The 23,895-nt window shown below is 34.0% G+C and overlaps 1 protein-coding gene across 2 annotated transcripts; it reads right to left on the bottom strand.

The window, feature by feature from the left end:
• Positions 1 to 7,866: 7,866 nt before the first annotated feature.
• Positions 7,867 to 16,751, bottom strand: LOC134824307 (uncharacterized). 2 transcript variants are annotated; one of them, XM_063836131.1, is made up of 14 exons: positions 16,633 to 16,751; positions 16,046 to 16,232; positions 15,781 to 15,888; positions 15,492 to 15,566; positions 13,134 to 15,300; positions 12,868 to 13,020; positions 12,631 to 12,711; positions 11,925 to 12,135; positions 11,168 to 11,808; positions 10,966 to 11,016; positions 10,573 to 10,712; positions 8,844 to 9,000; positions 8,569 to 8,712; positions 7,867 to 8,412 (listed from the first exon to the last, which is right to left on the bottom strand). In XM_063836131.1, the coding sequence occupies exons 2-14, from the start codon at positions 16,208 to 16,210 to the stop codon at positions 8,099 to 8,101; spliced, it is 4,407 nt and encodes a 1,468-aa protein (XP_063692201.1). In that variant the 5' UTR covers positions 16,211 to 16,232; positions 16,633 to 16,751; the 3' UTR covers positions 7,867 to 8,098. The 2 variants fall into 2 exon arrangements, with proteins under 2 accessions (XP_063692201.1, XP_063692200.1); XM_063836130.1 differs by lacking the exon at positions 16,633 to 16,751 and having other exon boundaries at positions 16,046 to 16,177.
• Positions 16,752 to 23,895: the final 7,144 nt, after the last annotated feature.

The following is a 23,895-nucleotide window of genomic DNA, read 5'->3' as shown; positions in this document are numbered from 1 at the left end:
AATATATGACTAGCACATTTTCAATGATTCGTGGTTTGTGAAGATACCCACCCTCAGATCAAAACATTAATTGCTTTAACAATGATTATTTTTCCACGGAAACCTGGCACCGTCCGAATCAAAAATTCTAGCTCATAAAGTCTATTCCAGAACCGTGAGCAAACATGTTCTCCATACTACAATGATTTGACATGAGATCATATCTATTTGGTACTCAATACGTTTAAGAGTATTCATGTATTTCTGAGGAAAGAAATGAGGCCTCATTGTAGAACAAGCTTATGGTGATTGAGGAAGAGACAACAAACACTGCTCCAATTTACTTCCATTGTTTGATGGAAATATTTTTGTGGTGGAAGCAATTAAAACACACCTTGAACACAATCGCCGGAATTCGATTTGTATGTAAGAATAGAATCCTGTGCTATAATTTTTTGTCCGAAGTGGAATAATAACGGCTGTTTTTGTGGAGGCAGCATTGTAAGAAAATTTTAAAAGTTATCTCAACTTTTTCCATAGCAACGGAAATTTTATCCATTTTCGACATTTATGACGGGACAATAATTCAAATTTTGAATCCAGTGAACTATATTAGTGCAAAATGCGATTTGACAGTAGCTTTTTAAAGTAAATTGCCTTATGGATTGTGGACAGTGATCAATGATATCTTTTTTAAAAGTTAAAGAAAGATTTTAGCTAAGAGTAGGTTTCTTATAAACTTATAAACAAATCATTTCAGGCTGGGTAAAAAGATTAAAAGATGAGATTAACGATATTCAGGTGCATATACAATTGCCATAATATAATTAAACAATATGATTATGTTATAAACACTAACAAATTAAACTATTAAGTCACTGAATTTCTGAAATTAAATGCGTTTTGTAATTATTTTAAATTTATTTATATTCATCACGGCACGTGATTCTAATCTTACTATTTCAGGTTGATGAGGAGTCTGATGTGGAGAAAAGAGAACAAGGTTCACAAATTAGTAATTACATTTTTTATATTTTGTGCAACATTTATTTCATTTTTGATATCCTGAACCTTATCTTTAAATTGTAATTACTGATGATGATGATACTTATTCCACAGGTTGGAAGACATATGGTAAAATCAAAAAAGGAGAAGAGGTAATAATAAAATTTTTTGTTTCTATTTTATTGTCTTTTAGACAATGAAAATTAATTTAAAAGCTTAAGTCATTTTAATAAAAAGTGCTGAAAACTTTCGCATATTGGAAATGTAATTTACTTCAATTCTTCAGGTGTAAGTAAATGCAGGCACGTAGCCAGGGGGGGGGGCTAGGGGGGCGGCAGCCCCCCCCCCCGGAAAAAATCAAACCCCAGAAAAAAGATAAGCCCCCTAGTCCCCATGGTCGCCTGGTAACTGGGCTGTGTTTATGACTGCAGTCAGTCAAAGATTTGAACTGTGGATTAGTAAATATATGTCATTAAATCCAAGCAAACATTCTAGAAGACTTCTATAATTATAGTCAATAGTGTCCCCTAGACCGTAGGAAATGTAAAAATCTTAAGACGATGAGGCCTGAGTAAGTCGTAAATTCTGATTGGAGAATGCAGATTGCTGTTGTGAAGTTACCAAATTTACGTGAGTACTTGATTCTTTTCAATCCCAGTTTATTGCTGTCCTACAAATTTCTTTAATGCCAAATGTCGTCTAAAACACCCTGTTTCGCAAAAAATTTCCGGGGGGCTGCGCCCCCCTAGCCCCCGCCAAGGGGCTCTGCCCCTGGACCCCGCTGGGGGCTGCGCCCCCAGACCCCTGCCACAGCTTGATTGGACGCGTCGGCTTGCTTCGCTCGCCGACAGCCCCCCTCAAAGAAAAATCCTGGCTACGTCCCTGAGTAAATGTAATCAAATATCACTAATATGGTTCAATCTTTTGCTAATTTAAATTAGCAATCAATATAACTCATTGCTAATAAGTAATAAAATATAACTGATTTAGGAAGTTCTGGAGTTAGAAAAGCGTCAGATGAACCCCTCCAACAAAGGATTCGGCCGATTCGGAGAGGAGTAAAGCAGTGACGCGCAGAAAATAAACCGGCATAGAGTACACCAGCATTTTAAAAAGAACTTTGGTACCCTGATCGGCACAGGCCACAGTGACATTGTGAATTGCCAAAAGGGAGGAATCGGTGTGAGCAAATTTTTGTTTGTCAAAGGTTTTGTTTAGAAAATTGATATTTTTCCAACAGCAACTACATTTTGGTATTAACAGTGATACTAATTGGTGCTTATTTGGGAGGTATTCTTGTTTTCGAATAAATGATATCACATCTTCTCGGTTACAATAACAAGGTTTATTTATTGAGATTTTGCTTTCTTATTAATATTATCGTTTAACAGATATATACGTGTTATTAACGTTAATTTTGCATTCATATCACTGGTTTTACTTCTCATAAATACTTAAATATCTTGCTACAACAGTGGCGTAACGTTGCCTATTGCCCCCCCCCCCCCGCTGAAAAAAGCGCCCCCTGTTGGTGCCCCCTCCCCTTATGGCGCCCCACCCTAAAATTGAACAAATTAGATGATTTTACTTTTAGAGGATATGCTGTTAAAATCTCTAAAAAAGTGTGTTTCTAGAGCGGGGCCCTTCGTTACGCCACTGTGGTACAATAAGATTTGAGAACGGACCAGTGGCGTAACGTTTCCTGTTGGCGCCCCCCTGCCGAAAAGGCGCCCCCCCCCCCCTGTTGGCGCCCCCTCTCCTTTTGGTGCCCCTCCCTAAAATTGAACAAATTAGGCGATTTAAGAGGATACGCCGGTAAAATCTCTAAAAAAGTGTGTATCAGTAGTAGTTTAATGGGAGTTTTTCGAGCTGTATTTACCCCAAAAATTGGGGCACATTTAGCTTTAGCACATTTGACTAATCTGCCAGATATTTAGCCGGAGATTACAAGTTCGAATCCCAGTCAGAGTCGTTCTCCAAATTGATTATATTATTATTGTACACATTTTAACCTAGTTTAACCCATTATTCAATTTGTATCTAACTTAACCCTACATTATGCAATACAGATGTATCAACTAAACACATTCTTCACACAGCAGAAGTCGTTAAATGTATATAGTGTACACGTTCACGTAACATCAATATTGCATTGAGATGAGTACGACCATAGTTTGCGATCGACGATGGGCACATTGAAACAATGTTAACATCTGGCACGCATCGACCTTTGTACAGTGTGCTGATGAGGTGAAATAATGTCTAATGTGTTTTGATCTAAATTTAGTGTACTGTTTCAGGACAACACCTGGAACTTTGCTTACACTATCTCACTACTATTTAGCTTTCAGTTGTATGTTGCGTAACATTTATCTCTGCTTCGCGCCTAATTGTTATCATCTTTAACTTTAAGCTTAAGTTTTTTAATTCTTTTACTGTTGTTGGTCACGTAACACTAACTGTTTGATATGAAATCTAATTTATAAAGAGTACTTTCAGGATGCGTATGGTTACTCTTCAGCAGCTCAAGAATAATACGTCATTGTATAACCGTAAACCTTGTACAGCTAGCATAGATACACTTATAGTAACAGCTGTGCAATAAATTTGACACAAAGAACTGGTCTAGATATTTTCTACTTTCTAAAATTATATCAGATCTCCATAAGGTAGTATGACGCAATGAATAAAGATGCAACTGCCAGTGTGCCATGTTAATTACTGTTCCCAATTCGTAGGATAATTTATAATATTTACTGGATACTGAATACCGAATACTGAATACTGAATACTAAATACTGAATACTGAATACTGAATACTGAATACTGAATAATGAATACTGAATACTGAATACTCGGACTCCAATGCTGTTAAATTCGCACTAAACGTATTATTCGAATTAAATTCGCGTACGAATTTTTTTTTTTTTTCTTTCTGAAAATAAACAGGGCACACTTGTTTGTTTGTTTGGGCCCGGACGGTGCCGGTGGTTCTAATGACCATTTACTAAAATACATAGATACAAAATACAATATAGTATAATTATTATAATCAGAAGTTTTATAAATCCTATCCGTCCAAGTTAAACTTGAAGGGCGCTACACGCACGACGAAAACTCCCTTTAATGTGAGCTGAAGTAGACTACTAGTAGTAGAGCTAGTAGCGCTTGAAATTGACAGAACTGAAAACGAAATCTGACAATTGTCGCGAAAACTGACAGTTTTGTGTGCTCAAAGTGTCGAGAAATACTGACAGTGCAAGACTGGGCACACAAGAGTGAGTTAAAACATCCTCCACACAACAAAAACTTGAATACACTAATAATAATCAATTATTAAAAACACACAAGCTCATTCTGCAGTCTTATTAGTCTTATCAGTACTCTTTATAGCACCGTTTCTGATAAAGTGTAGCTTATCAATTAAAAATTTTTAAAAAATATGGAAACAGGAAATCAAGTGCCCATATCTGATATCAAAATGTTTTTGTATGGTGGAATATTGCAAAAAAACATGTGCTTCCTGCAACACGTGCGTGGTTAGTGATTAATGACTAGCGTGGGTACCCCGTGGGTACTGACCAAGATCGCAAGGGGTTAAATTAGGTCATACCCGAAAACCTTTATATGCAATGGAGTAAACTAACTTCTCTCAATATACTTGTAATTACTTTATTTCCTCTACAGTCTAGTCTATTTGTCGAGATTTGTAAGTTTTTGACGGATGTTACTCGTCTAAATTTCTTCGACGGCAAGTGCTACGAAGTAGCGCGCGCCGGGCCAGACCATTAACAATAATGGTCAATGTAAGTTTGAGATTTGAAGTATAACGTCACAATTTAAATATTCAACTAGATAATAGACTCGAGAATGCTGCGCGTTTCCACTGCCGAATTTTTACCGAATTTTCCGCGCATCTTTTGGTGAATTTAACAGCCCTAAAAATTAAAACTTGAAGTTGTAAATTGGCGAATTATTCGCGTACTTTCTGAGAACTCTAAATACGCCGTACTTTTTGACGAAAATTTGGAGAATTTAACAGCCCGGAAGTACTCAATACTGAATCCTTAATATTTAATACTGAACACCAATAGATTTAATATTTGACGCAAACATCTTGCTTGATCGTGGTCATAATTATTTAAATCCTCTCAACACCTCCATTATTATACTTTATGATATCACGTAGCTAGGATCGTGACATGACATTATTATTTATAATTATAATGTATTATTTATAATTATAATTAATGTAGACAATAAAATACACGTTTAGATTTTGGAAGTGAACTTTAACTAAATTATTTAATGTTATCGTATCATTTCAGTCCAAATAACTTTATATTCAATAATTACTCAATTTTCAAATATTTATCAATAGTTAACAATGTTTTGGTTATAAAGTTCATGAATCTTCCTGACGATATTTTTGTTCTCGTTCATTAGTTTGTTGACATCAGATAGACTAGTAGTCGTGATAACTGCATCCAATAGAGCTCGTTCTTCCATACTTAAAATTGTGGTGATATCTTGTCCACAGTCAACGAGAAGCTGCTTCAATGTCTCAAACAGTTCAGTTTTCATTATGTAAGAGAATAAAAAGTCGAAACATGTATCTTCCTCCTTACATAATTTTCTTTGTAACAGGACGTCTAGAGTTTTGAGTAATTTCGACATCTTCACCTTTTTATTTATTTGTTTGATTGCTACACCTTTTCGCTTGCCTTTGCGTTGTCGAACAATACTAGATTCTGTTTTTGACTCATCATCACCACTTGTTTCCTCAGAGTTAGAACCATCTTGATGAGATCCTTCAGATATTGTTGTATCAGCATCTGAATATGTGACAGCAGGATAATCCATTTCAACATCAGACACATCCGAGTTAGCTTTTGACACGATAGAGCTTGTGTCTGACTGGACGTTCTCTCGATGAAACCGACTTTTGTGTGAGGACAGACTTCGCTTGTTTGTCACAGAGCGGGCAAAACACTGACATCACTGATTGAAATGAACTGTTCCCGACAGTCTTCTCCTTATATAGGTGACTGCTCAAAAATTTACGCAAATATCGCTTTATTTTACTCAAATTTTATATTCAATGCTGCGTAAATCTTGCACAATGTCATTTAACGATGCTAGATGTTACTCAATGTTGTTAATTTTTTGGTCATAAATTATTCGATGTTGCCCAAATGTTGCTTAGTGTTGCTTAATGACTAATGTTGATTAATGTTGTTCAATGTTGCTAGATATTTCTCAATATTGTTCATTTGGTCGTATATTATTCAATGTTGCTCAAATGTTGCTTAAATGTTGCTCAAATGTTGTTCAAATGTTGCTTAAATGCTGCTTAAATGTTGCTTAATTGTTGCTTAAATTAAATGTTGTTTAAATGTTGTTTAAATGTTGCTTAAATGTTTCCTAATATTGTTAAATGTTGCTTAAATGTTGTTAAACATTGTTCAATATTGCTTAGTGTTGTTCCAATGTTGCTCAAATGTTACTAATGCTGTATAATGTTACATAATATCGTTAGATATTGTCAAATGTTGTCGAATGTTGCTCAATGTTACTCACTGATGTATAATCTTGCCTAATGTTGTTCAATGGTGCTAAATAATTCTCAAAGCTGTTCATTTTTGGTCATATATTATTCAATGTTGTTCAAATGTTGCTTAAATGTTGCTCAATATTGCGCAATGTTGTTCAATATTGTTGAATGTTGTCAAATGCTGTCAAATGCTGTCAAATGCTGTCAAATGTTGCTCAATGTTGCTTAATGTAAAGTCATGTCGGTCAATGTTGCTAAATATATCTCAAAATTTATAATTTTGGTAATATAATATTCAATGTTGCTTAAATGTTGTTTAAATGTTGATAATTTTGTCTAATATTGTTAGATATTATCAAATATTGTCAGAATGTTTTTATTAATGTTCAAATTCTATTTGATGTTGCTCAAAAGTTGTTCAAATGATGCTCAAATGCTGCTTAAATGTTGTTAACATTGTTTTATATTGTTAAATGTAGTAATAATAATAGCTAAATAATGATAGGTAACTTATTATAATGATATCATAATGACAAATCATAATAAGATAGGTAAACAATAATGATAATGACAGGTAAAATAATAATAAGGCCCCCGCTCAGAACATCACAGCTAGTGAGTAGTGGTCCGAGGCTGATACTCGTGGTCAGCACCCCCGGGGTCGGTAACGGCAGCAGTCCAATTTATGGCTGCAGGCAAGAGCTACTCACTCCCTGGCATTGCCAAATGCCTTCTTCCTGAATTCGAGTTTCAGTTATAGCACAAAGTTTAAACTATTAACACTGTCAGTCCCCCCGTTACTAGTCCAAGTAATGAGCTAGAACTTGACCAAACAGCTGGTAAACACCTGTAGACCACCGGAACCTCAGGCTCTAATGACCCTTCTCAACATCATTTAATGTTATCGTGAGATTTTGTAATTGCTTAATATTCATGTTTAGAATATGCACTTTGTGATTATTTCTCCCGTTTTTCTTCCCTTGCGTTGCAAGACCTGTCTCTTGTAAAAACAACCACTTTTGTAGATACACACAGTCTCTACGCCTTTATCCTCTGGTCCCTAGGGTCAGCTGACTCTGGCTCAGAGGAAAATTACCGATTGCCAAGGTTTGATGCCTAGGCAGTCAAGACCTCTTATTGAGACCCGATATAATAATGATAGGTAAATTATAATAATGATAGGTAAATTATAATAATGATAGGTAAATTTAACAACAAGTTAGATAAAGGATAACACAGTCATTATTACTGTCTATTCATGCAAAACCTTATTTTATTTATTTATATTTTTTAAAGTTTTAGTTATTTTATTTTACTTATTTATTTTTCCCGTGCTTGATAAGAAAAAATGACTAAAGGTTTAATTTAAAAGTACTTAAAATTCTAAAATACTTATGTCTTTACTTTCCTATTTCATGATAAAAACAAACTTGGTTTTGTAAAATATGAGTCGGTGCAGGACTTCTAGAAAACTATGTGTTACTAAGTTGGTAAAGTATGAATTCTGTAAACGAGTAACAGTATAATTAATAAGTTCTTTCATGGTAATCAATGTATTGTTTAAACATCCAAATAGGTTGTACTCATTCCATCAGCTTGGAGTTTCCGTTTACAGTACACATAAGTAAGACCCTGCTTCCTAAGAATATAAGAGTACATTTTACTGTTCTTGTAGACAAATCCTTTATTTTCCTGATCGCCAGTGGTCTTTGTACGAAGAACTTCAAGGTAATCTTCTTTGGACAACTCAAAGGCTTTGCTAATACCTTTAGAGCTGTATTTGTCCATTTTTTGGTCTGTGTTGTCAAAACAGAAATACGTTTTGGCGTTAAGACCAACAAACCCATCACCTTGCCATTCCAATTTGAACAACCCTGTAATTATGGCGACGATAACCGTGATATTTTTCGATTGCAATATTATTACGTGATTCCAATTACATGAAGATATATTCACAATGAGAAAAATGTTTTCAAAGAAATGATATGATAGCTTAACATGAAATGTCACTCGTATGAAATATGGTTTACCTGGTGTTCTTTTGTCGTAGGCCCTATTTTCAGGAGTATCAGTTCTAGGGAACCAAGTTTTCTTTGCTTCTAACCATTCTTCCCAAAGATCAGGTTTAATAACCTCATCCAACGTCTTTACACTTAGAGCAAGGTATAAACTATCTGAAAGTTTATAATTTTCATCAATATTCATAATTCTAAAATAACGCTTTGTTTAATTGGTTTGCTTAAAATCTACAACTGTAGCATTGCGGTCGTTAGGCTCATTATATTTTAAAAGTTATTTTACCCACCCGTGTCCATTTCGAGGAGGCAAAAGTTCTGCCTTTCTATAAAGCGATCAACCACGTCGAAATAAAATTCCAGCATCTTGAGTTTTGCCTGTTGGTAGACAAAAAATCCTAATTGAAGAGGAAGATCATGCTTAACAGACTTCTTGAGTCTCGTAACCTGTGGTGTAAAATATTTTAATATAAATAAATAAATAAATAAATAAATAAATAAATAAATAAATAAATAAATAAATAAATAAATAAATAAATAAATAAATAAATAAATAAATAAATAAATAAATAAATAAATAAATAAATAAATAAATAAATAAATAAATAAATAAATGAATAAATAAATAAATAAATAAATAAATAAATGAACGAATGAATAAATAAATAAATAAATAAATAAATGAATAAATAAATAAATAAATAAATAAATAAATAAATGAATGAATGAATGAATGAATGAATGAATGAATGAATGAATGAATGAATGAATGAATGAATGAATGAATGAATGAATGAATGAATGAATAAATAAATAAATAAATAAATAAATAAATAAATAAATAAATAAATAAATAAATAAATAAATAAATAAATAAATAAATAAATAAATAAATAAATAAATAAATAAATAAATAAATAAATAAATAAATAAATAAATAAATAAATAAATAAATAAATAAATAAATAAATAAATAAATAAATAAATAAATAAATAAATAAATAAATAAATAAATAAATAAATAAATAAATAAATAAATAAATAAATAAATAAATAAATAAATAAATAAATAAATAAATAAATAAATAAATAAATAAATAAATAAATAAATAAATAAATAAATAAATAAATAAATAAATAAATAAATAAATAAATAAATAAATAAATAAATAAATAAATAAATAAATAAATAAATAAATAAATAAATAAATGAATGAATGAATGAATGAATGAATGAATGAATGAATGAATGAATGAATGAATGAATGAATGAATGAATGAATGAATGAATGAATGAATGAATAAATAAATAAATAAATAAATAAATAAATAAATAAATAAATAAATAAATAAATAAATAAATAAATAAATAAATAAATAAATAAATAAATAAATAAATAAATAAATAAATAAATAAATAAATAAATAAATAAATAAATAAATAAATAAATAAATAAATAAATAAATAAATAAATAAATAAATAAATAAATAAATAAATAAATAAATAAATAAATAAATAAATAAATAAATAAATAAATAAATAAATAAATAAATAAATAAATAAATAAATAAATAAATAAATAAATAAATAAATAAATAAATAAATAAATAAATAAATAAATAAATAAATAAATAAATAAATAAATAAATAAATAAATAAATAAATAAATAAATAAATAAATAAATAAATAAATAAATAAATAAATAAATAAATAAATAAATAAATAAATAAATAAATAAATAAATAAATAAATAAATAAATAAATAAATAAATAAATAAATAAATAAATAAATAAATAAATAAATAAATAAATAAATAAATAAATAAATAAATAAATAAATAAATAAATAAATAAATAAATAAATAAATAAATAAATAAATAAATAAATAAATAAATAAATAAATAAATTTGAGATTGCAACGTTTTTACTTTTCCCGATTTTATAAAGATCACTTTAACTCATCCTAAATTTCATATTCAGGAGTAATTATTTAAGTGTTTAATCTACAAACATACCTCGAAAGTTTCATCGCTGAATTCATCTAAACTGTGGAAAAACGGATCATTAACCATTTTGCTTGCTTTTTCTTGGTCGCAAAATGTAACGTTTGTGAACCTTGCCTTATCCATTATCGAATGGCCGTAAACCGAATTTCCTGAAAAAATTTACTAGTGACTGGAGGATGTTATAAGTGGAAGTTGAAACATAGGAATCGAAACATATTGGTAGGGGTATTGGTATAATAGTTGAAACACGACATTTATGTTTCAACTTTTACGTATCAACTCCCTAAAAACAACAATTTTATGACCAGGAAATCGTACAAACCAGGAAATCCTACAAAATTTTTAAAAATAAATAAATAAATGAGTTGAAATGTTAAATACTGGATTTATATGTAATAATACCTAGCAGTTTAGAAGTCTCAGCAATCATAGTCTTGCTACTGTCAGCATCACCTGAAATTATGCAAGTCATTATGTTATTTCTGTGATGATCTATTTTACCATTTCATTTTTTAAAGGTTTTTCTTTTATTTTTGTTCAGAGCTAGCAATCACGACATTCTATCACAATTTTTTAGCGTAATTTGATACTGACGAATCCTTACCCGCTCTTCTATCATCAGAGACTTGGTTTGCGAATCTCTCAAAGCACTTTATTGGCCGGAATTGAATGATTTGGTAAATCTTTGTAACCTCCAGACCATGCTCCAAATACCAAAGAAGTAGTGGGGTGATTAGGAGGATCTTCTGTCCGAACATAGACCCAATCAAATACTTTGTCGGTGAGAACGTTTTACCAGACTCGTTGAGGTAACTGTTCATGAAACTACCAATGTTTTCTACCGTCACCTCAACATTTTTAAATATTGGAGTCATCTCAGAAAACTTTGCTTTTAAATGATCTGGGACATGTATATCAACCTCAACAGCTCCAAACAATGACCCTTTTTTAATCATCGAAATTATATCAGTTTCGGTCAATCGAAATTTTTCTTCGCCAGGGTAATGATACTTGTTGGCTGGCTTTTGCTTACTACACAGTTCTCTCCAGGAACATTCCCAAATCGTTACCAATTCATGACCTTGTTCTCGAATGTAGCTTTCAATGTTTTTCGTAGCATTCAGCCGCTCATCAAAGGACTTCCAACTTTTAGCAGGAGTTTTGCGGTCATATTTCGTATCACTGAAGCAATTATTGCAGCCGTGATAAAAACATCCATGATACTGATAAACAGTATTTGTCGTCCTGAAAACACATTTCGTTAGTTTGTTAATGCAGTTTCAATTTGATATTACTGCTACGAAACTAACGACATTAAGTTTTTAAAAATACTCGCATACTCACGTACCAAAATAACTTACTTGCAAAATCCATCCACTCGTATTTTCTTGCTGCCTACTTGATACTCAGAACCGTTACGAGCGTGCTGGATATGGATATTTTCCTTATCCTCAATAGAAGATAGCCAATGCGTAGCCCCATAGGATTGATTTGATGGGTATTCCTTGGTAAAACCATTAATAGCCTGGCGTCTCAAGTACATTCCACAAGGACAAGCTTCAGCCATGCACTCTGAGAAAGTTTGACTAATGTTAATTCTGTAATATATTTATAATAGTACTACTAGTAAAGAGGTATTCTAAGAAGATTCTTGTTATTTTGATATACATTATACACCCCTTCTCATTTAACACTCAATCAAATTTCCTATCATTCAGCTGAGTCGACCGAGGAGATTGCATTATCGCATAGATCCAATGGATCCTTAGTTACTCCCTGGACAAGGTGACACTAGAATTCGAACCCTGAAATTTCTGCATAGGCAGAAGCTCTAACAACTGTGTCACCTAACCATCCGTAGTATTTGACGTGAAATGCTCCGCATATGGTAATATCTGACCCGTTGAACCGATTTTGATTGTCGATAAGTAGACTGACAGTCAATATCCGATAATAGTACTAGCCACTAGGTATCGACCTGGCACTACATGAAAACAATACCTTAACTTTTAAAGCTTAATAACTTATAAATTGCGTGATATGACACAAATCATGGATATTACTTACTTAGATAAAGTGCATTGGCATCATATCCCAGTATTCTCGCGCAGTAAGGACCGTCTGGATCATGTCGAATCTTTGTCTTGCCTGATAAAACATAAAACATAAAACTCTGGTATACTTCTACTACGTAAATATAAGTCATTCTAACTCTAAAATCGACGTTATTTTCGAAACATACCGACGATAGAATGAGCTATAACTGCTAGATCCTGCAGGAAAAGACATATCAAGTGTACTTACCTGTTTCCTGAAATCTATCAAAAATAATGGCAGGACCTCCAACCAGATTATCTCTGAAAAGCTTGACGAGATCCTTATTCTTTTTGTTGAACAGAAAGAATGTTTCGGCTTCCTCGAGAGTCTGGAAGGCTATCCGCTCAGCTATCCCTGGTGCTAAAAACATGGACATTGATTATCTAGAAATTCAACAAATTGAACAGTAATGACTTCATTCTCGTGTTTAAAATTATTGGTGTATAAGCTGTCTAAATTAACGATTTTCTTACCTGATACGGCATCCTTAAACAGATCAACATTTCGATCCGTGTAATATATGGACATATTCTCCAACGCTCGGATAAAAGGTTCAACATCAATGTTGTTGTAGTAAACAAGATAATCTCGGATAGACCAGTCTCTCTCGTCGAAGATAGTCTTGAGATTATCATAACGCTTTTGTCCAATCGTTTGAGTCTCCGATTTTGTTATCGGTTCAGATTTTGTAGGACTACGATTGATCCACAAAACCTCTTCATCTGTAATTTTCTGTTGACCGACAGATGGTTCTAGCATATTTGCGTTCTTGAGGGAGGAGTAGAAGGCAGAATAACAAGGAAATTCTTTAGAATCAAGCTTTGACAGACAATCTAGAAACTCGTAGGGAAAGAACGATTTGGCAGTACTAGCAGCTCCATATGCCTTGATAAATGAGTCATAGTTAAAACCTGGGGCTATGTAGTACGTCGCATCCAGAAATTTCAACTCTTCTGTTGCTATAACCATGTACCCAGTCCCTTTCTTGATCACAAACTTGACAGAGTCAAGCTGTGTCAATAGGGGAGCTAACTCAGACCTAAGGACTTTCAAATCATATCTTGCTCCATTAAAACTCAGAACAGGAAGTTGACTGAGGTAAGCTTCGAACTTATCCTGCAAAGGTGAATTTTCAAGTTGCTCCAAAACGTCAGCGAATTTTTCTTTTAAAATCATGGTTGATGTTTCACTAATTTCAAGCAGGTAGTCAAGCATGTCTTTAACCAACTTCTTTTGCTCACCTTCTTTTTCAAGTACAAAACACTGTGGTTTTTTGAAGCCTTTCACATTTGAGCACACGGAGATTGACACAAGTTCATGCTCTGCAGAATACTCTATCTTTTCAGAGCTCTCTCGACCCGTATTTTTAATCATACATTCGATGTCGAAAGCAGCCAGATATGGAAACTTTCTGTTTTCTTTTGGAACCTGGATGCCTATCGACTCTAACTCATCAAAGATAGTAGGTTTTATAGTGAATACCCCACTTCCATAGTACTCCTTCACACCTCCCTCACAATTTTTAATGTGACGATGGAAATTGCCAGAATGAGACCAGATCTTATCGCACTTCTTACATCTGTAGGAGTTTGAATACAAGTTTAGGTCCTTGACGAAACTAAAGTGGTCCTCATGAAGATGAAGATTTAATACTTTTTCGCTGTCAAGTGTGGACCGAAATATCAGGTCTGTATCACGATTTTCCTTTTGTGTGTAAACATTGATCGCAATGTTGAAGATTCGGGATATATCTTCAAGTTGTTCAAGGAATACACCGTCAAAGTTTGTAATTGAGGCTTCTGTACAGTACTTTTTTAAGAGTCTGTTTGTTGCTCTTTCCAAACCGTTTAGAGGCGTGTTAAGGAGTAACGCCAAACACCTGAAGAAGCATTTCTTATCGGCATATAGTTTTCCCCTTTTATCCTTTGTCAAAGCATTAAGACCCTTGTTGTTTAGAAGATGTGGCGGTAGTTCAACAGAAGATCCTATTGCTATTCCTGGTAGCTTGTAAATGAAGAACTCAACATTAGTCACCTTAACAAAAACCCACTCAGTATTCGGACGTTGGACTTTACTAATGAGAGAAATACTTTTCAGCGATCGGATGAAAGCGTTTTTATCCGTAGAGTTACGAATAAGACTTGGTTTCAGAAATAGGAGTTGATTATTTTGTGAACTCCAATTGAATCTGTACTCTCCAGAAGTCTTATGCTGAAGAATCAACCCCATGGACAAGTTCACCTTAAAAGCGTTTTTCTGAGCTCTAAACACTTTCTTAAATAAATGAACCAACTCACTCGGACTAAAGCTAGAAACTTGAAAGTTATAGCGGTCCATCAACCTTCCTAACTTAACTTTTGTACCAATGTACTTTCCAAAGTTCTTGTAGACATCACCGTACTCGGACTCATCTTCTACTGATTCCTCTAAAGGACTTGTTGTTGACTCGATAGAATCAGCATGGTGGAATTGGAGATTCAGATCCATCAAGTGCTCACTATTGTGCTCCGAAAATAGGTTTGACTGAACATTAACACCACAGATTTCACACCTTATTCGACAACGAATACTTTTCTGATGACGGTCGAGATGATCATTTCGGGTCACAGAACCACATCGATCACAGGTCGTTATCTTGTGCTGAAATTATATCCATTTACCACAAAACTAGAAACATGGTAAATATAAGAATTTTAGCGATGATTGTTAGTATAGTGATGATTGTTAAGTAAATTTTAATTGTTGCCGTTTGAATACAAGTACAAGCATGAATATTAGTACAGACAACACTAGTAATTGACAAACAAGCTGCACGTAGTTCTTAAACTTACCCGATTTGTAGAAGAGCTCCTTGTGATATTAACATCCTGATGTTCATGTTGGTCGTTATGTTCATTGTCTACAGTCTGAAAGTCGGGAAAATGTCATCAAGAATTATTTACAGATTTAATGTTATTGACTAGATCTAAACATTATCGTGATCAATTACGTTAATTGTTACTCAGTTTAATCTGAATTTGTTAAGTTAATGATATTCATATAGTTGTAATTCAGATATCCGACGATATGATATCTTTATAAAGATAATGTAGGAATAAGAAATGTTGAAGTTTCACTCACAGACGTTGGAGTTTCTCTGGAAGAAGTCGTGTTGTCATCTTTCAGCCAAAACTCTGCTCCACTTCTGCTTTCTTCGGAACATGCATGCTCTCTTAGCTCGATATCCGACTAGGGAACCCAGATATCATTATTAATTGTAGAATGAAATAGTAACTGTAAGCTAAGAACTTTTATTGACACTACAGACAATTTGTTTTCCACTTACAAATACAGCTGCGAGTTAAGTTAGTAATTATTTTATCGAATGAAATCAAATAAATGTCACCATTGCACAAAAACCGCATTCTCTGCATTCTCCAACGCGTCGCCTCTGTTTCTTCCTAGAGGGAGACAATTGACACTGAGGTTCAGTCCCCTCTCCGCCCGAATTCATCATCAAGCCAACCCCCAGAAAAAGAAGAGCCCATCTTTTAAGGCGACAGTATTTCATGGACTAGTGTACTAGTATCTTCCTGTGAGAATAAATCAGATTGCTACCGTTAGATAATAGAACGTACATCAAGACTTTGTATTAGGAAAATTGAGGTGGAACCACGACAAGTCAACGTGTGAAAAATTAGTTGGAAATGAGTAAATGGTAAATCATAAGACATATAAATATATTTATATAATTTCGACGTAAAGTTTTAAGACACGATGTTGTACTTGTAGTTGTAAAGAAGAGAGTCTGGTCGACCGAAAAGATGAATTATAATGATCTTTTAAAACTTAAAATTTCAAAAATTGTTCTAAAATACTATGCTGATATACTATAACAGCTCAAATACAACAAAGCAGAATCGTACGAACCTTGAGAGTAAGATTAAACAAAACAACTTTGATCCAGATTAAACGTTAATAGATATCACTTACCTAAGACCTCAAGATATGAAGAAGGAAGAGACTGTCCACTTCCAGTAAAACACGCACCTGTTCGCAATTATACCTTATCAAGTAATCAAACAAAGACAAACACTGATCGCACTACTGTCATGAGGGACAGTCCTCTAAAATTGAGGTAAGAAACATAATCTTTCATTGGTTATTATGAGATTATATAATTATAAACAATTTTCACGCACATTGTAACTAATTTTTTCTAGATCTTCTGATACAATTGTAGTAAGTAGAAAATATCTAGAACTGTCTTAACAACAGATAAAAGATATAACGTGTTTTCTAATTACGTTACCATGGCAACAATGTCATAGTAACTGGACTGTGTACAGTATACATATAAAACATTTTATAGTGTGTATTAAGTTGTTTTATCTCTATAAGTCTATAATACAACGTAGGGTTTGACAAGATTGAATATATATATGTATTTAAAAAGGTCTAAATGTTTAATATAACTATGTAGGAAACTTTTAAAATGACTCCGACTGGGATTCGAACTTGTAGCTGGCCCCGGCTAAAATGTGACAGATTAGTCATCTGTGCTAAAATTATCGTTTAATAAAAGAATGTCTCCGACTGGGATTCGAACTTGTGATCTCCGGCTAAAAAATCTGGCAGATTAGTCAACTGTGCTAAAGCTAAATGTGCCCCAATTTTTGGGGTAAATACAGCTCGAAAAACTCCCATTAAACTACTTGTATCTAGAGCAAAACGCGCAGTTTTGCTAGTACTTTAGTTAAGTTTTCGAAATTGTCCCACATTCAAAAGTCGATTTGGCGCCCCCCTAAGACGGCGCCCCCCTGCACAGCGGGGTCAGCAGGGCCCTTCGTTACGCCACTGGAACGGACAATATCCTCTAAACGGTTAAAAGTAAAATTGTTTCATTACCTACATATATGTATATATATGGTAGTTGAATACCTTAGTAATGATGATGAACCACCGTCCTTGTTTGAAATTGAGGAAGCTATCAAGAAGTTAAGGAACTACAAGACTGCTGGAATTGATGAAATTACAAATGAGCAGTTAAAGTACGGTTCTTCTGGACTTCTACCTTGGTTAAAGGATCTTTTTGAAACTGTGTGGAAAAGTGAGGATATTCCTAATGATTGGAGAAAAGTAATAATCACCATCATCCCAAAGAAAGGGGACCTCACATATTGCAACAATAACAGAGGTATAACGTTACGCTCAACTGTATCAAAGTTATTCCAAATTGTGTTGTTAAAAAGACTGAGTAATGGGCTTGAAAAATTACTCAGAGAGAATCAGTGTGGTTTCAGGAGAAACCGTTCTTGTATAGATCAGCTGTACTCACTTCATTCTATAATACACAATTCTTAATCAGCCCAGATTTGTTTGTCCCTTATATAATAGTTGTACTGAATATTTCTTAATAATTGACCTTGAAATAGGTACTCCTTAATAAGTTAATACTTTAATACTTTAATAACATATATTTTGTCAGTGTAAATAGTTTCCGGTCGGAACGAAACCGGCTATATTGCTCTGGTGCTATATTTTCAATCTGATACAGATAACGAAATTAATGAAGGTAAATTGTCGATGATCCAGGATACCTTAAAACTATAAAAGTTAGCGGTCCCTGTTCCAGAAAATTATATCAATACTGCTCATAGTCATGAGTGGGCCCACACGTGTCGGTCTCTTGGTCTGATATTTGGGCTTAGCTGTGAGTGTTTCTCTTTCTGGGGAAGAACTTGCAATTATGATGCAACTTTCTGTTGCAATTTTCAAGAATTGTGATTGATTATTTCAACTCTTTTTGTATTAAATAAGTAAACAGATATTCGAATAAACAGACTAAGTACATATTGTATAATACTTTAATTTTGATAATTTAAATATAATCATTATACTCATTGTCATTTTGTTGTAGGTTAGTTTTTGTCAAACTTTTAGTTTTAATTTTATCTGATTCGATAATTAAGAGCTTGCGTCATTTAGACATGGTCACACCTTTTTTCAAAATGCCGAGAAATTGCAGTCTCCGACTTTTGTCAAACTACAAAAACTGAATTATGAATTAATATGTGGTTTCTTTCGAACATACGTGTAACGTGACATTTTTAAATTGTATATTCGGCTTAGCCACTATATATGTACGTTTCACCACCAGGGACGTAGCCAGGATTTTTCTTTGAGGGGGGCTGTCGGCGAGCGAAGCAAGCCGACGCGTTCAATCAAGCTGCGCAGCGAGCGAAGCGAGCAAGCTGTGGCAGGGGTCTGGGGGCGCAGCCCCCAGCGGGGTCCAGGGGCAGAGCCCCTTGGCGGGGGCTAGGGGGGCGCAGCCCCCCGGAATTTTTTTGCGAAACAGGGTGTTTTAGACGACATTTGGCATTAAAGAAATTTGTAGGACAGCAATAAACTGGGATTGAAAAGAATCAAGTACTCACGTAAATTTGGTAACTTCACAACAGCAATCTGCATTCTCCAATCAGAATTTACGACTTACTCAGGCCTCATCGTCTTAAGATTTTTACATTTCCTACGGTCTAGGGGACACTATTGACTATAATTATAGAAGTCTTCTAGAATGTTTGCTTGGATTTAATGACATATATTTACTAATCCACAGTTCAAATCTTTGACTGACTGCAGTCATAAACACAGCCCAGTTACCAGGCGACCATGGGGACTAGGGGGCTTATCTTTTTTCTGGGGTTTGATTTTTTCCGGGGGGGGGGGGGGCTGCCGCCCCCCTAGCCCCCCCCCCTGGCTACGTGCCTGTTCACCACTGGCAACTTATAGTGAATTTTAGGAAATTGAACATGGAATGTTATGCTAAACAGTAAATATGCTGTCTATGTAAACAGTTTTCCGTCAAATAACCAATCGATTTCTCGGGAAAATTAACAATCAAATGTCGTAACGTGATTTATTTAATTTCATTTTAATTTTTGGCTGAGTTTACTGTTTTAATAGAAATTTCTTTGAAAGAATCATCAGCAGTTGGAATCCGAATTGTAGTACGTTTTTTATCAAGTAGATCAGAGCAGTTAGAATTTGTGTTTCCTGGACAATTAGATGACCAGTTAGTAGGACTAGGACTATCTTATTGGACCTTATTTGACCGGAAATTAAATGTACGGACATAATTATGTCTTTCTGATTGTTCCACAAACTTTATGATGTGGTTGATTTTGCTGTTGATAATTTCCTCCATTGTGAGTAGAGGTTTACCAAATATCCTCATTCTGATAGTCATCAGCTGTACACATTCACATTGACATAGGAAATGTTGTGAAGTTTCTGCTTCCCTGGGCAGTGTTCGCAGTCTTGCGTCTCAAAGTTGACGTTGTTAGCCACAGTCTGAAAGTAAGCTAGTGGGCTGTGCCCTGATAGTAGCCATGTTACCCATCTGAGGTGAGTTCCTGAGATATTAATATTCCTGTATTTGTATTTGTTGAGGAACAATCCAAGAGGGATTTTCCCTTTATCACTGAGGTCGACCTGTTGGTATTTGTTGACGTGTAATTTGAAGAGGTACTCCTCAAAATCAAGAGCCACTTTGGTCTACTTACTGTGAGGTGTCTCAGCTACGCCTACATGCAGGTTGGGGGTCCCCTCTTTTTTTCTTGCTTTGCTGTTTGGTCTGCACTGATCATCATTATTTAGGGCTCGACATAATTTAATGTTTTACAGTGTGGGAGCTTGGGAGTAACTCTTAGAGGGAATATTTTCGATCAGATTTGCAAGGGTTTTGCTTGACCGTCCTTTTTCCATTTCCTGCTCTCATTAGCGATTCATCAAGAGCGCTTTTTCTATGGGATTTATTTTCGTTGACTTACATATTGCGTAGTCTGAACTCTGATATCATTGTGGTAATTTAATTTCAGGAAGCTGCAAGATTTTGCAATTTTTTATTTCCGGGTGCAGATAATTATATAGACTTAAAATAGAATTAAAGTCTATGTACCAAGCGCTTATAAGGGCCGTTGCAATCTATAAATCAATTTTATATTGGAGAAACTCTTTATACCTTATCGGACCTTATTTGGACGGACATTACTTGAACGCTTGAGGCCCTAGCGTTCATCTTAATGTCCGTTCAAATAAAGTCCGTTCAATTAATGTCCGTCCAAGTTAAAGTCCGTTGAAATTTGTTCAAAAATTTTTTCATTTCGAACTTTTTGTCCAGAATATGACAACTTTGAGAACTTTGTGTAAGTTAACGATGGAAAGGTTCTCCTTGGTCTGCCGGAGGCACAGAAAACTCTACTAGTATATGATATTTTCAAGGGTCACTTGGCGGAAAAAAGTCAACGAAATTATGGCACTCAACAACATAGTTCATGAACTAGTCCCCGCCAACATGACAAACTTGTTCCAGCCTCTAGATATTACGGTAAATCGTGTTTCCAAGGACATTGTATAACGTTGTTATAGTTCATATTACTCGGGGGCGGTCATGAAACAGTGCTAGGAAAGCTCCACGTGATGTTAAGGTTAACCTAAGTTGTCTAAGATAAAACCACTTCACGCCGAATGGCTTGTAAAAGTTAACACTGAAATGCAGGACCGGGGTAGTTTGATAAAAAAGGTTTCCATAAAGCTAGAAATCACTGATGCTTTAAGCATGGACTATTTCATGCACGAAAACCCATTTGATGAAGATGATATGTGATATTAGACACTGATCATGTACACATATTTTAACATTTTTACTGCTCAATGACTGCTTTTCTTACTTACTGTATAAAAAATGGATTTAAAAATCATTTGCTGAAATTTAAAAAACGTCAAAAAAATTGAAAAAATTCGGATTTTTGATGGTTTTGAATGCCTTCGAGCGTTCATATTAATGTCCGTTCATAATTATGTCCGTTCATGTAATGTCCGTCCAAATAAGGTCCGATAAGGTAGTCTCGTCTAATATTATATAATGAGAATAAAATGGGGGTGACAGGCTCTGTTAACTTGGTGAGAAAAATCGCCATCAGGTCTAAACTCTAAATTCTTCTCTTTCTAAAGGTCTGAAGGTATAGGTAATAAGATTTCAGTGACGTTTCTCCGTTTATTATTCGCATTTGTTTATGTTATACGTATAGTAATAGAGTTATAGTATTAGTAGTTGCCACGACATATTTGCCCCGGCTAGTTCTCTATGAATCAGGAATCTCATGTCTACAGTATCGAATTATAATCAGTGTGCAGTTAATATATATTATCTTTTATAACAAGCATCCAATTATTAACCACTCGTATCTTAAACTATACTATTATCTATCGTTTGGAGAGTGATACAATTTCACTGATGCAGCTAGATTTCGACATGTACCGGGAACTTGTAATTCATAGACTGTGTATTTTATCAATTACCATACTAGGAACCGACCGGATATCCGGCTGAATATATTTTTTAAAGGTGAACGCTAGGGCCTCCAGCGTTCAAGTATAATGTAATAAGAGAATAAGGTAGTAATAGAGTTATATACGACATTTGATTGTTAATTGTCCCGAGAAATCGACTGGATATTTGACCAAAACCCATACTCATGGGTAGAGTGGACCGCTGCCAGTGTCTTTCTTTCCCAAATAAAATTTGAATAACCGTCCGCAAATGCAAAATGTTACGCTCCTTTTTCCATTCATTTACAACTGTAATAGATTATGAACTACAATTGTATAGAATTCAACGTCCCTTTGTACATAAACTTTATTGATTTTAAAGCTGCTTTTGATTCAATCGATCGTGACTTTATTTGGAAAGCTTTTGAACATTATGGTCTTCCGACAAAATATATCAATGTTTTCAAAGCGTTCTTTAGAGCAACTGAAAGTGCAGTTCGTGTCAATGGAGAATTGACAAGATGGTTTGATGTCGATTCGGGGACTGGACAAGGTGATGTGCAAGGGCCCCCCATTTTTAATCTTGTACTTAACTGGGGATTAGAACTTGCAGAGAAGTTTAAAAATATATCCCGTGGTTTTACTCTTCAGTACAGACAAAGTTCCAGACAACCGGAAAAATGTGTCATTGATCTAGACTATGCTGATGACATCGCAGGAATGGATGACACTGTTGAAGAACTGCAAGAAACTACGGACAATATTGCGAAATACTGTGGGCTCGGGGGTTTAAAGATGAACGCAAAGAAAACAGAGATCATGGTCATTGGGAAAGATACGTCGCAGCACCCACTCCCAGAGAATAGGTGTTATATATTGATATATGATTTTATATTGTTAACTAATCATACTAATAGCCTTTAGGTTTTAGGAAGTGATCGTTTCAATTGTTCATTACTGATAAGCAAAAACAGCAAGTCCCTTATCTTCTTTTTTCTTTTCTAATCATAAATTATTTTTTATTGCGATGGCTTATAGACCATGGTAAATGTATCACAGTAAATTTTAAACGGTTTTTTACTCTTTCTTATCTTATCTGAACCGGTTATAAGCAAAATTGCAGATAACAACAACATAAACCCGGACCGAACTAATTTCAACACAACACAAGCGTAGAATTACTGGAGTAAATTCAGTGTATTTATATTTAAATATTTTAACTATTTAATCAATTATTTAACCAGATTTTGACTGATTTTGGAACTAGGAGTCAAACATAAAACTTAACCCGTTTTCTTGACCCACAGTTCCTGTATAAATCTCTTTAGATCTTTAATTTTATATTGATAATCAGTAATCTATCGTATATCATATAACCAGTAATCTATAGTTATACTTTGCAAATTAAAGATGTGCAAAGAGTCTTGTAGATGTAGATTATGCTCTAAAAAATGTTTAGAACGTAAAGATCCGCTAAAATGCAGCCTTTGTAACGATATTTTTCATCGGAAATGTGCTAATCTTGAACCAAATGACGTAAATCGAATGAAATTAGACAATAGTCTCATAAACTGGTATTGTTTGGCATGTACTACTGACATATTTCCGTTTACTAATACTGATATTACCACTCTAACTAATGAAAATTCGTGTAACACTTACATACCCTGTAGTACAGAAACAAAAGCTAAATCTAAAGTAAGTTTTGCCAGGGTGAGTTGCAAAACTTGTAAAAAGCTAGGAAACAAATCAAAAATGGCGGTTTGCTGGATATGCGACGCTTATTCGCACAATAAATGCTCAGCGGGCGAGTTAGGATGCAAAAGCTGCACACGTGAATTGTTTCCTGGTTTCGAGGTATCACCTAGACAATTATACACCGTACACGGTAATTACGAGAATAGCGCAAAATTTAACCCATAC

Source organism: Bolinopsis microptera, chromosome 12, assembly GCF_026151205.1.
Source record: "Bolinopsis microptera isolate Bmic1 chromosome 12, MBARI_Bmic_1.0, whole genome shotgun sequence".
In the NCBI taxonomy this organism is placed as follows: domain Eukaryota; kingdom Metazoa; phylum Ctenophora; class Tentaculata; order Lobata; family Bolinopsidae; genus Bolinopsis; species Bolinopsis microptera.
Note: the sequence above shows the minus strand (reverse complement) of the source record. Positions and strands in the feature narration are given on the sequence as shown.